The 14,674-nt window shown below is 37.0% G+C and overlaps 1 protein-coding gene across 1 annotated transcript; it reads left to right on the top strand.

Moving 5' to 3' along the window:
- Positions 1 to 511: 511 nt before the first annotated feature.
- On the top strand, positions 512 to 11,324 carry PLCXD1 (phosphatidylinositol specific phospholipase C X domain containing 1). The gene is given in 5 exon segments (XM_044666997.1): positions 512 to 618; positions 2,887 to 3,130; positions 5,092 to 5,247; positions 10,070 to 10,253; positions 11,044 to 11,324. Coding segments are annotated over 5 exon segments (930 nt in total). The 3' UTR covers positions 11,283 to 11,324.
- The last annotated feature ends 3,350 nt before the right edge of the window (positions 11,325 to 14,674 follow it).

The following is a 14,674-nucleotide window of genomic DNA, read 5'->3' as shown; positions in this document are numbered from 1 at the left end:
CATTAAAAAAATTCTTATTATAATTCAAGGACCTGTGCCAGGAAATGCAGGGACACACACACACACACACACACACACACAGAGAGAGAGAGAGAGAGAGAGAGAGAGAGAGAGAGAGAGAATATAGTTCCTGTTCCCAAGGGGGTTTCCATTTATTTGGAAGAGGACAAATGCATATAGAATTGTTTTGTTTTATCTAAATATAATAGATAAAAACTGATACCAAGTGGTATATTTATTAATTGCCAAGTGAAATCTTTTGTGCCGACCCCAACGTTTTCTCCAAATTCTTGGTCAAAATAATCAGGTATGTTATTGGATTCTTAGTGAGTTGAACTAGGAAGACTCTTTTTTCAAAAGAAGTAGCCTCGTTTATCAGAGGAATCCTGACTTGTACCACTATTATTTTTAACAAGCAAAACTTTCATTTCCTTTCTCAGGGTATAGTCTGTGGAGGAAAGACCTATATTAAACAGTTGGGGAGTATAGTTTCTCAGCCTGCTTTTAGAACATGAGCTGTACCAATGCACAATGGATGTCTGAGCTGCCCCCTGAACTCTGGGACATCCCTCTTCACCATCTTTCCATTCCTGGTAAGCATATATCCATCTGGCTTGTGTTTTTGTTTTTGATGGGGGAGTACTGTTCAGTGCAAAAAGTATTATATATTTATTGGACTCAAAGGACCTGTGTTTAAATCCTACCTTTGAAATTTACTATCTGCAATCTTGGGCAAATCAGTCTTTCTTAAAACAAAACAAAGCCCTAAACAAAAAACAATCTTTCTGGGCCCCATTTGTAAAATGAAGGAGTTTTACTAGATAACCTTGATGTCCCTGCTTTATGAACTTATTCCCCAAAGAGTCTTCATTTCTCTTTGCTGAAAGTGCCTAATTTCTCTGCTAAGTGTGTGGTAGGCAGCTAGGTAGCACAGTGGACAGAGCACCAGGCTTGGAATCAGGAAGACTAATCTTCTTGAGTTCAAATCTGACCTCAGTCATGTACTAGTTATGTGACCCTGGACAAGTCACTTCACCCAATTTGCCTCACTTTCCTCATCTGTAAAATGAGCGGGAAAAGGAAATGATAAACCAGTCTGGTGTCTTTGCCAAGAAAATCCCAAAATGGGTTCATGAAGAGTTGAGTATGATTGAAATGACTAAACAACAAAAAATTCGTGATATGGTCTTTCTTGAGGAATAAAGGGTAAAAAAACCAGCTCGTTTTATGGTTTACTTGCTTCCTCTGTGTCACTACAGAAGGAAAGTGTGATGTTTCTGGGTGGGTGGGAAGATTCAGTGTGTGGTAGAATAAACAGCTGATGAGTCAGACTCTAAGGTTTGTCTCCCCTGAGGGCAAGGGGATCATTATTGAAAGGATCATGTAGATAACTGCTGAAAATACTCTATATGAAGAAAAATATGCCTCCCTGCCCCCTAGCTATGTTAGATATGTTAGGTCTTTTCTCTTTTTTTGTAAGGATTAAAATCACTTTCCTCTAGACATGTTCCAATTGCAATCTAAATTAACTGAATTCAACATTCCCACTTAAATTCCTTTTTCCAAAAGTCAGCGTAAAATGGCTTCCTGGCCTCTAGTATTTTTAGAGTGTTTGCTCTTGGCTTTCTACACCAGATAAGTGACTGGACCCTTCCCAAATGAAAAATCATTTCTGCACTTGGGAAACTGGGTATTGGTTAAATGACTTTTGTATGGTCATAATGATCACCACTTAGCAAAGCACACAATTCAAGTTTCCATTCAAGCATCATTTCCAAGCAGAGAGATCACAACAGAGGAGGTCCTTGGATTGCTTCCAGCCCCCACCCCACCTTGGCTCTCCCGGCCTCCTGACCCTACTTGAGTGACAAAGAATGAGCTCTCAGTCACTGGGCAGTAGTATTGACTGTTGAAGGCCTCTTTCAGGTCACGTTCAGATATAACTAAGAGCATGGGGTCCAAAGGACTTTGAGAACAGGAACCTCAGAACACCTGACTATTTTGTGTAAGTAGGGGGCTGGGGAAAAGCAACCATTCCCTTATTCGTGCAGAATTTGAGACAGGTAATACACCTTCCTTCCTTCTTTCCTTCTTTCTCCTCCCTCCCTCCCTCCCTCCCTTCCTCCCTCCCTTCCTCCCTCNGGACATCAAGAGCTAGTCTTTGGTTCAGATATTTCCTTGTTTATTAACATTTGGTTAAGTCTTTGCCCTTTATCCAAATATTTTTCTCGCACCTGCTGGGCCTGAGGGTCACCAAAGATCTCTTGGGTAAATTACCACATGGACTCTTGGGAGCATCTTTTGGAAGGCAAATGAAGAGGAACATCTATGGGTGTGTACCTAAGCTTAGGTGGTGTGGTTTTTTTGTTTTTATTTTTGCCTAGAGTGCTTAAATTTTGAAAATTATGAAATTTGAAAATTATGAAATTAGCAAACTCAAACAAATATCTACATTTCAAAATATAAAGAATGGGAAATAGGATTGTATGTAAAACCTCAAATCTCTACAATGTTGTTTTCTTTGAAGTCTTCATTATATTTATAATAGTATCAACAATTGCGGTGATTGTATCCCCTTACGAACTTTCTTCCTTTCTCTTCTGCGTATTGCTTTACTGTTTCATTAAGGATTTTTTTCTTTTGTATCATTATTACTACCCTACCACCAAATAGTATTATTAATATCCCCTACCACCCTTGGCCTTTACTCCCAGTAACCATTGGCAAGGCATTTAGCAATCTGAGCCTCTGAAGGCTGGTGATCTGCATCACAGATGACATCACAGTCCTTTGGAGGTTATTTATACAGTAGCCTACATTATTATTGCAGTGTTCTAGTCTTAAAATATCATGTACCATGCTAAGTCTCAAAAGGTGCCCGTGAAGGCACAAAAAATCATTTTGTCTGTTTCACAGACTCGACATGATGCAAATGATTATGTGAAGAACTGGGGTTTCCTTGCAGTGGACCAAGGTATTTGTAATGATCTCTACCTTGTAGGCACTGAATATAACTGAACAGCTGGATGCTGGAATCCGGTATTTTGATCTGAGGATTGCTCACATGATTGATGGCTCTGAGAAGAATTTGCACTTTGTACACCTCATATACACGACAGCTTTAGTGGAGGTACTGAATTTAAGTGTATAATTTAATAGTGTAACTGATGAAGAGTTAAGATTAACTTTCTTGCTATAAACTGAATTTTGATGAAATTTCACCCAGGTTTTGATTCATCAGATAACCATTTTGGTTTTTATCAGAAGTTGTAAAAATATAAAGATAGTTTACCTTTGACCCATCATAGTTCTTTTTAAAAATGCTTTTTATTATTTTTTAACCCTTACTTTCTGTCTTAGAATAGATACTAAATATAGGTTCCAAGACAGAAGAATGGTAAGGGCCTAGGCAATGGGGGTTAAGACTTACACCTTTGACCCATCATAGTTCTTTTTAAAAATGTTTTTTATTATTTTTTAACCCTTACCTCTGTCTTAGAATAGATACTAAGTATAGGTTCCAAGATAGAAGAATGGTAAGGACATAAGCAATGGGGGTTAAGTGACTTACCCAGAGTCACACAGTTAGAAAGTGTTTGAGGCCATATTTGAACCCAGGACTTCTCATCTCTAGGTCTGGCTCTCGGTACACTGAGCCACCTAGCTGGCCCCCATCGTAGATCTTATATCAGCATTGATTCCCAGGAAAACAAATATTTGTAGAGGATTCATTTTTTATTTTTATTTATTTTTATTCATTTTTTGAAAGAATGTTCCAGATTCTTCCCGATGTCTAAGCTTTTCCTTGTAAGGAAGTTAAGTGATTTAGGAGGCAGAATAACTTTTACATGCCAGTATTTATTATATTGATAGAGCTCTCTAGTCTATGAAAAGAAAACAACTATGATGCATGTTTTTTGTTCTGTGAGTCTAAATAAGCTTATGAAGGGAGAGGAGATAATGTAATTCTCCCCACTTCCCTCCCAAATAGCTGCAGAGAGGCTCACAGATCACAGAAAGGACATGTAGAGTCCTGAATGTTCTCTGAGTGGAGCAATACATTCACCTACTTTGTGGCTTTTCTCTGTGACTTCGAGAGTTGGGTGAAGAAATACTGACCCTGATGCTCTTGGAGATATGAGCTAGAGAATCTTGGCTAATATAAGATAGAGTCTTTTTTCCCCTTTCCCCTTTCTTAGCATAGAAGAAAGGATTTAGTAGAACATATGCAGGAAAAAAAGGACTATATAGAGAAGCATATAGAAAGGACTTCTCAGGTAGTCTGAAACCTGGTTCCCATAAGGCTGTGTTTTCTGTCTCTGTTCTTCATAAGTGAAATCTGTTCAAGCAAGATTTGGATGGTTGAAATAAAATGGTATCAGATTCTTGTTTCCCTCTCAATCTCCTATCAGGAAAGGGTATAATTTCTAAGTCTGTTCTTGTATGCACTAAAAAGAGAGACTAGTTTCTACAAATCTGGCTGTAATGATCATTATATACGCCTCTTGGACTACTGCCTAAACTCAGTGAATTAGTGAATTGCTTGCCACTTCTAATGTGGACACTTTGAATAAATATACTCAGAACATTTTTTATGGTAGGTCTTTGGAATTCTCCACTGCCGTGAGTCAATAAATTTCTATTTACTGACCTGTCAAGGGTCAAAGCAAAACCTTTCAAACTGCTCTGACCTTAATGGAGTGGCAAGGCTAGACTGCAATTTTTATTTAATCACCAGTTACTATTTCTCAATTTGGCTTTGCGTTTTCTTGTTATATGTAACTCCTCAGGCTGGAAACTGAACAAAAGAACAAATATAAAATTTCCATAATAAGGGAAGCTACTTGACAGTTTGGAGCCTTAAAATTATTTAATAATTTGTTGTTATTATTATTATAACATATATAAAATATATGTGTATATATGTATATATGTGTATGTGTATATGTATATATATATATACATATATATATATATATATATATATATTTATGTAGTTTCAGCCCAAAGCAGGGATATTGTCTTCTCAGTATTGCGCTCCATTTTAGCCTCTTTAAATGTTTTGTTTTTGATTTTTTTTTTCCTTCACAGGATACTCTAACGGACATTTCTGAGTGGTTACAGAATCACCCTAAGGAGGTGGTGATATTGGCCTGCAGGAATTTTGAAGGACTGACTGATGAACTTCATCAGTATCTTGTCACCTGCATAAAAAACATTTTTGGAAAAATGCTGTGTCCCAGAGGTGTAAGTGAAATATTTCATGTTCCTTCAGTTTAGTTCGTTGGTTTTCCCCTTGACTGGGTAAGAAAATCTGGGTCGAGAAACTCCAGATGTCAGAGAAAGAGAATCCCAGGTCTGAAAGAAAAAGATATGTCAGAATGGCACTTAATTCTAGAAGAAGGGCTTCAACTCTCTCTGACACTAAGGTTAGACTCCTGAGCTATAGTAATAGATACACACTAGCCTTTGTCTGGATGGGCAAGACTAAACTCCTTGTTTGTGCAGGAAGCTTTTGAGAGCCCCTTTAAAAAGGTCAGAGCAACCTATTAGTTAAAGAAATTCATGGGGGCAGCTGGATTGAGAGCCCCTCCAAGAGACAGGAGCTCCTAGGTTCAAATCTGGCCTCAGACACTTCCTAGCTCTGTGGTCCTGGGCAAGTCACTTGACCCACATTGTCTAGCCCTTACCACTTTTCTGCCTTGGAACCAATACATAGTATTGAAAGTAAGGGTTTAAAAAAAAAAAAAGAAAGAAAGAAAATGCTGAAAATTGACAGCTTTTTCTCATCATAACTAAGTAGGACTCCAAGAAAGGGGTATCTGTATTTCTGAAAATGGATAGTGTCCAGAGTTAAATCCTCAGGTGATTCCTATGTATTTAGCACAGTGTCAAGTACATAGTAGGTACTTAATAAATGCTTTCTTTCCTTTTTTTCTTCTTTTGGTAAATATACTTGTAGAATCTGCAAACATTAAGTTTCTTTGCTTTTTTGAGAAGCTTGTTGAGCTAAGTAAAAACCCAGTAGAACTTGATGAAGCAATATGATTTGTATTATCGCTGACTCAGAGGTCCTATGTTCAAATCCTACCTCTGACATTCACTACCCAAATGATCTTGGATTTAACCTTCCTGAGCCTTAGTTTCCCCATCTGTAAAATGAGAGAATTGAACTAGATGGCTTCTGAGCTCTCTCAGTGCTAGATCTATGATTTTACTAATTTACACGTTTAATTGAAAATTCAAAGTATATGGAACATATAATTAGCGATGGAAGGAAATTTTAGAGTTTATTAGTCTAAGCCCTTCATTTTACAGATGAAAAATACTAAAGCCCAAAGAATGGAAATGTTTTGTTCAAGTTCATATGAGTAAAGTGGAAGAACTGGATTTGGACCCAAGTCTTATGACTCCAAGTCCAATGCTCTTTTCACTGCCTCTCCTATTTGTTTAGGGATTCCAATTTTATTAATTTTATCTATTGTTAAATGTGTATTATGTACCATCTATCCCAAGTGACTAAAAATAGAACTTTTTAGAACTTAAAGCAATCCAGCAAAACAACTCAATCTCTGAAAGACAGTTTTTTTTGGGGGGGTGCTGTTGAAAACCCTTACCTTCTGTCTTAGAATCAATACCAAGTATGAGTTACAAGGCAGAAGATCTATAAGCAATAGACAACTGGGATTAAGTGATTTGCCCAGAATCACCTAACTAGGAAGAGTCTGAGGCCAGATTTGAACCCACTATCTCTTGTCTTTAGGCCTGGCTCTCAATCCATTGAACCACCTATTTGCCCCAAGATTTTTATAGTAAATAGTTGAACAATCATCTACTGAAGTCCTGCTGGCCATCTTTTTTTTTTTTTAAACCTTTACCTACCAACTTACAATCAATATTGTGTTTTGGTTCCAAGACAGAAGAACAGTAAGAGCTAGGCAACTGGGGTTAAGTGACTTGCCCAGGGCCACACAGCTAGGACTACATTTGGCTACATTTGGACTACTAGGCTACATTTGGACCCAGGACTTCCCATCTTCAGATCTGGCTCTGTATTCACTGAGCCACTTAGCTGCCTCCTATTGCCTTATAATGTTGTGGAAGGGATCCTGGGTTTACAAAGACTTTGGTAATAAAATGTAAGTTCTGCCAGGACCCGGTAAAAAGAGAGGATTCAGCTTTAGGCCTGGTGGTATACTTCAGTATGTCTGTGTCTGGCATTGGTGGATCAGCCAATCTAAGGGCAGAAAAGTTTGCTACTAGAATGGTGGCCATAAGGTGATATATGTATACATATGTATATTTTAAAGATTATTATTGTTTTTAGCCACAGCAACTCACGAAGCCCATGTTCTAAGGCTTGAAGGCATGGAATAAGGAATGGAGAGGTAGGGGGCTTGTCTTGGTGGAGAGAGTGCCCATACTTGTGAAATAATGGAAACTTGGGAGTATTTAAGTAAGGTTAGTTATAAAAAACAAAAAAGCATTTATTGAAGTGCCTATTCCCTGCAAGGAACTGCACTAAGCACTTTTATCAAAGATTATCTCATTTGATCCTCACAACAACCCTGTGAGGGAGGTGCTATTATTTCCCCCACTTTATAGTTGAGGAAACTGAGGCACAGAGATTAAGCAACTTGCCCCCATTCATACTGATAATAAGAGTTTGAGGCTAGATTTGAACATAGGTTTTCCTGATTCTAGGCCCAGTGCGCTGTTCACTGAATCACTGGTTTCACAAGATACTGTTGTGTTTTGTTGGTATACGCACTACTGCCTGGGATCCTTGAGGTGTTAAACAAGTTCCCCTTGTTTTTAGCTGATGTGGCAGGATGTTTAGATTAGCTGGCTCTCCTCTTGCTTCATAACTGTTCCAAGGATGTACTATAATGCCAAGGACACACCAGCCCTAGTGATTCACTGGTGACAGGGCAACTGAGTAGGTGTTGGCGTTGGGCCATCCAACAAAATAATTTCATGTAGAAGACTGCATATAAATAAGTATCTACAAAAGAAATTCAAGGTAAATTTTTTTGAGAGAAATTGGAGATAGTATTTGCAGAAATCAGGAGACTTCTAGACACTATTACTTGCACAGAAATTTGAAGGGAACAAGGGATTCTAAGAAAAAATGTGCCACGTGTTTGGAATGCTACCTCTGTGACCTTAAATAAGTCAATCCACCTCTCTAGGGTAGGCTGGTTTCTTCATCTGTAAAATGAGATGGTTTTATTCGGTGATCTCCCAAGTCCATCTCAGTTCTAAATCCTATGAGTCTATGTCAACAGAGCACATAATTAAACAGAGTACTCTGGATGGATGTGCCCATAAACCTAAAAGCAGGATTTGAGGTGGTTAAGACTTATCCCAGATAAAAAAAACCCAAAGGTTATTGAGAGCTCATTGAATGTGAAATTTTTTCCTATCACATTTTATAGTAATTTTTTATGCAAGTCCTGTCCAAGTATCTTTAGATAGCATATGCTTAATAGACTACAAGAATGTAAGCCCACTGTCCACCCTTGTCAATTTTCTTCATGAACTTCTTTGATTCCTTTTTTGAGGACTATCAAAAATTTCCTACATATACAAGGAGACTTTTGCCCATCCAGGGCCTGGGATTTATCATTATAGCTCAGGAGTAATCTCAGTGTTGGAGATAGTTGCAGGCCTTCTCATAGGAGTTATGGGCCAATCCTGTATATATCTAGTTCCTTAGGATCTGAGTTTTTCTCCATTTCATGATTGAGTTTTTCTCAAGTGAATGGGGTTATAGGATCATAGTTATTAGATATATTGTAACTAGAGATGGTATGTCATTCCCTTCTCTTGTACAAATTCTCCCACACACCCCCTCAAAACCAAACCAAACCCCTCTTTATACTTTCTAAGGATAGGAAGTTTTAGTGAATTTTTGTGATATAAGAATATACATTTTTATTAATCATGGTTTTTCTTCAACTATATGTAGTGTGAAAACTAGTGTTTTCTTCCTCCTTTTCTTCATTATCCCCTTTCTCTCCTTTTCTCTCTCTCTTCTTCCCTCCCTCCTTTTCTTCTCCTTTACAATTAACAAAATGCTTTGAGTAAATTATCTCATTTGAATTCCACAAAAACTCCATCACGTGGGTAGGACAGGTGCTAGTATCCTTACTTCACCAATATGTCTAAGAACACATAACATCTAATAACACACAAGTATCATGACCAACATTCAAACTTAAGTCTAAGGGTTCCAAATTCAGTGTTCTTTCCATTTCATCACATTTGCTGCCCTGATAATAAAAAAGACTATATTTGAATAACTCTAGTTGTAAAAACAAAAGGATGAGCTATATTTATGTTCTTGGCATTGATCTTGAACCTGTGGGGAAGAAGTGGGAGCACTGGTTGAAAGTTTCACAAAGGCAGATTTTACCTCAATATAAGGAAAACTAATAACTAGAGCTATCCAGAATTGGATTGGACTGTCTTGGGAGGTATTGATTTCCCTTCATCTTCAAGTAAAGGCTGAATGATACCATGTTGGGAATGAAGAGGAGATTCCTGTTTAGAGATGGCTTAGACTAGATGACCTCTGAAATCTCTTCCAAATCTTGAGATTATCTGATGCTAAAATACTTCATTTCTAGAGGAAATGCCTGAATACTAACCCAGTTTGAACTCAGGCTACTATTACAATAATATTGTTTTTGTTAGTCACTTTAGGTATAAAATTCTACTACAGAAGTTAATAAGTGTATGGCATTAAATTAAATGACAGAAACAGAATGGTGGGTGTTGTGAGTGTGACTTTATTGGGAAGACACTGGTATTTGGATTATGTAGTTCTATAATCAAAATTAATCTTATTACTAAAGGTGATTTTTTTTGAGGAGAAATGATTTCTCATGTAAATATGAACTAATTTAATTTTTAAAAAGAAAAACATACATGTAAACATCAACATGGGAGAAGTCATTTTGGCACTAGGGATAGTTAAAATGTTTTTTGAGATGGACACACAAACTCATTCGAACCCATGCCTATTAGTTATCAGTAACCTTTCCCAATTCTGAATGCCTCTTAGGAAATGTTGACACTGAATCAACTATGGAGACATGGATACAGGATTATTGTCTCATATGAAGATGAGATTTCTGTGCAAAGGCACAAGGAGCTATGGCCTGGAATCTCATATTGGTGGGGAAATAAGGTGAAAGCAGATGATCTGATCTGTTATTTGGAATCAATGAAAGAATCTGGACGCCCAGGTAAAACATTTATTTTTGTAACACTATCTCTAAGAGTACCTTGGTGTTATTTGACTTTTTAAGTATTTGAGAAAGCACTGATAGATGGCAAGCTATGTTGGCATGTTTTGGAGAAGGAAGCCTGAATCAGAGTCGGCCAATTTGGTACAATGATAAAATTCACACTATCTTTAATGTTTAAGAGGATATAGTCAATTCAAGGTTTATATTAGTCTGTACCACTTTAAGGTCTACGTCTCATTCTCAGGCACCTCATCTTAGCTATCACTTAATCAAGAGTTACTCTAGGCGTGGATAACCTGGAGGTTCAATCCCCTCATACTGCAGGTGGGATAAATGGGAGCCCAAAGAGGCTGAGGAATATGACCAAGATCACATAGATAGCAGTAGAGATGGAACTAGAACTCATATCCAAGGTTCTTTAGGGTCTTTTCCACTATGCCACAACTTCATATTATTCTTTGATCATGAAAACACAGATTAACTCAACAAGGGCCCTCAATTTCTCTTGTGATAGTGATTATTTGTCTATAGTATGATGTTTTTGACTTTGAAATTAAATGAATTCAACAGATGCCTTACTCTACCTTTTGGGGGCCATGGACCTAGACATTTTTTTCCTCCTGTAGAATTAACATAATTCACTATGAAGAGACAAGATTGTTTGTCCTTAGCTTCTGTTTAGAAAGAAAAGACCCCAAAGACATGGTGGAGAAATGGGTAGACAAAAAGGAAGGAGTAACTTATTGGCTTAGGTGATATATAACTTTCTAATATCTTCTTGTTTCAGATGAATTATTTGTTGCAGGGATTAACCTTACTGAAAACCTTCAATATATTTTGGCCCATCCATCTGGATCATTGAAGAAAATGACTTTTCTTAACCTCCCATGCCTGTATGCATGGGTTCAGAAACAGTGTCCTGGGCCAGGGACAAAGTGCACCAATATCATTGCAGGAGACTTCATAGGAGCTGATAGTTTTGTCAGTGATGTCATTGCTCTCAATCAAAAGCTTCTTACAGACTGACCATGTTCCTTTATTTTTTTTGACATAAGGTATCCAGGTTGCTTCTTTGTTGACTGATTATTAATTCAGTTAGGTTTTTTTTTAGGCTTCTGATTGGACAGTGGAATGGAATGGAATGGAATGAACAGAGGCAGGCTGTACTCACCTTAGAACAGAAATCATGGGAATCCTAGGAATCAGTGCATTTGAGCTTTCTTCCTGGCTTTACCTCCGAGGCAAACCACTGGTTCTTTAGGTTTTCTCAAATGATTAAATCTCCAAGAATTTAATTTTATCTAAGGATATGTGATTTCATTATGTGAATACTCCCTCCTCTTATGCAGACTACAATCCCTTCATACCTTAGTGGACAGTTTATTGAATTGCTGTGGCTGACAAAAAATTTGTCTTCTATAGCAGTCTACCTTCTGGTCACACCTCTCCAAATTTAGACCATTGTCCGGTTTATATTAAAAGCCTTTTGAGCTGCCAGAGTTCAGGTTCAAGAACTCAAGGTGACCTTCAATCCACAATGACATATCCAAATAGGAGTCTAGCAGAAGATATGACTACATAATAATATACTGATAACTAGGAAATTTTTTCTTTTTTTTTTTTTTACATTTTTAAACCCTTAACTTCTGAGTATTGGCTCTTAGGTGGAAGAGTGGTAAGGGTGGGCAATGGGGGTCAAGTGACTTGCCCAGGGTCACACAGCTGGGAAGTGTCTGAGGCCGTATTTGAACCTATTTGAACCTAGGACCTCCAGTCTCTAGGCCTGACTCTCAATCCACTGAGCTACCCAGCTGCCCCCCTGTAGGAAATTTTTAAGAGGGTGAAACATCTGGAGTTTCAAAGAAGAGAGAAGGTCAGAGTGAATTTAAAGTGCAGATTCCTTAGGGTAAAAGAAACTCACCATTGTATACTTTAGTTCTTGAAAAGACCACTCCCAGAATAGCATTTTGACAAAGGCAAAGATGTGCCCACAGGTCCAGATGAATGTGAAAAGGTTTTTATATCCTAGTTGGACAAGTACAATTGTCTAGGATTTCTCCTCAGAATTTTATATTCATTGCTTATTTTTTTAGCTTCATTAGAAACCCCTGTGGGCTTTCCTCTTCCCTGGCCCTCGAGGCTTGCCTGTGGCTTAACTGATTTGATTCAGTGTTTCCAGTTATAAAACGGAACACATTTCTTGAGATGTTTGAGAACAGTTTATTACACAGATTAAAGATGTTAATATATTCATTATTATACCCAGAAATTTTATTGTATTGTATAAGCAGCATTAAAAACATATTCCCATTATATTTTACCAGAGGTTCATTAAGCTCTGGCACATCCATCTGGATCAGTGATGAAATTGATTCTGACCTACCTCCCACAGGAATGCATGGGAGTAGTGATCATCATTTCTTTAATGAACTTCTCTATTGAATTTCAGGCCATTTTGATGGAGAAAGTACTTTTTCTTCTTGCCAACTCCCCATTTTGTTCCCACGGGTACTCTTTTTACCATTTTCACATTGCTTCATATCCTCTTGCTTTCCATGGATTCCTAAGCAATCCTTTCAACCCAAATGTTTATATGAGCTATTATGCCCACCCTGTGGTAGAGCCTTCTAATTTCGGACTGGTCAGATCAACCACAGTTGGACACTCCATACACTGACACCTACACAGTGATGTCTTTTTGGTCCCCTTTGAGTACGAAGGACAACAACCAATCATGTAACCCCTAATGGTTCCCTTTGCTATTATTCACTTAGATTTAAAAATTTCTCATTCTCAATCTTGAGCTTTGTATTCTACTTAAAGTTGAAATTTTGCCTTCTTCCAAGTTTAAAATTATTTTGGTTGTTTGTTTTTTTTTGCAGTATCTGTATCTTATAAGCAATCTCTGTCATACACTGATCCCCTTTTCACATATTAACTTTGTGTCCAAGTTTCAAAAATGAAAAGGCTACGTTACCTCATTTTATTTCTGTAGCTTTAAGATACTGTGACTTTAGGCTTCATGACAATAGCATAACTACAAGTCATATTTATTCTTTCATTTTCCTCATAAGGAGGAATGGTTTAAGCATGGCTTTAATGAAACACGCTTCCTGCCTCCTGACAGAGGTAATGTACTGAAGGTACAGAATGAGGCAAATATTTCTGACATGGCTACTGTGTGGATCTTTTTCTCCTGTTTGATGATACTTATTTGCCATAAGAGACAAAGGTTTTTTTGGGGGGGATAGAAAAATTTGATGCCAGGAAAAAAGAAAAGAGAGATCGTCAATGAAGCAATTAGAAAATACACATAAGATAGCAGAAGGAATCTCAGAAAGAGGCAGAGACAAGCAGGACAGTCTTGGAGTTACTGTTAAGTTTATTATATACTTTAAAGCAAAAGCTGTATATGATATTCATGTTTTCATACAGAATTCTCTTTTTTCTATTTTTCACTGTATATGGAAATTGTTTTTATTTATATTGGATAAATTCATAATAAAAAATTAAAATTTAAAAAAGAATAATGATTTGGGACTTCTATAAATGTATATAATTGCCAATGCTATCTTAAATACTGTAGGTCATAGTATAAAGGCCATGAAGTGTAAGATTTTTTTCCTATTATCCAGCTGTGTTGAACAATATTAAAACTATTTTAATATGGAAACTGATAAATCTTAGCAACAACTAGCAATTTTCCAGGGTACTTCAAGGTATCAGAGTGTTATTCAGTAAATGACACCCTAATAACTGAAAGAATAAACTCGAAGAGTAAATTCATTAGAAGACTTAGATAACTATTGGGAGACAATAAATATTTATTGAGCACCTACTGTTTTCCAGGCACTGTGCAATGTACTCTAAATGAATCTCATTTGATTACTTTGATGAGTAAATACAACCAGCAAAGATAATGCCCATAAAATACTAATGGAATAATGGTTTGAGAGCTAGGTAGAGACAAGAGATTTGGGTTCAAATCTGACCTCAGACATTTCCTAGCTGTGTGACCCTGGGCAAGTCACTTAACTCCCAACTGCCTAGCTCTTATTGCTCTTCTGTCTTGGAATCAATTGATTCCAAGACAGAAGATAAAGGTTAAAAAAAAGAAAAAAAAAAAAAAAAGAACTAATGGAATAAGCAGCAAACAAAGCTAGGAAGAAAAATTTTACTAACAAATTATAACATTTCTCATCATTTAGTTAGGAAAAGATGAAATTTTGTACTATAGTCATCTTGTATCTGTGCTATTATTTTCTCTTGGAAAAAAACCAACCATTTAACTTCACAGAAATTAATTTATAAGGATGAATTTTTGAATGTTTATGGTTTTTTCCATTATGGTAAACAGAGTTATACACTGACAGTAGCTTTGTTTTTAATAAGGGAGAGAGGCCTTCAATAATTTTAGA

This window comes from Gracilinanus agilis, chromosome 3 (genome assembly GCF_016433145.1).
Source record: "Gracilinanus agilis isolate LMUSP501 chromosome 3, AgileGrace, whole genome shotgun sequence".
Taxonomy (NCBI): domain Eukaryota; kingdom Metazoa; phylum Chordata; class Mammalia; order Didelphimorphia; family Didelphidae; genus Gracilinanus; species Gracilinanus agilis.
The sequence above is the reverse complement of the archived record's forward strand: the minus strand, read 5'-3'. Positions and strand labels throughout refer to the sequence as shown.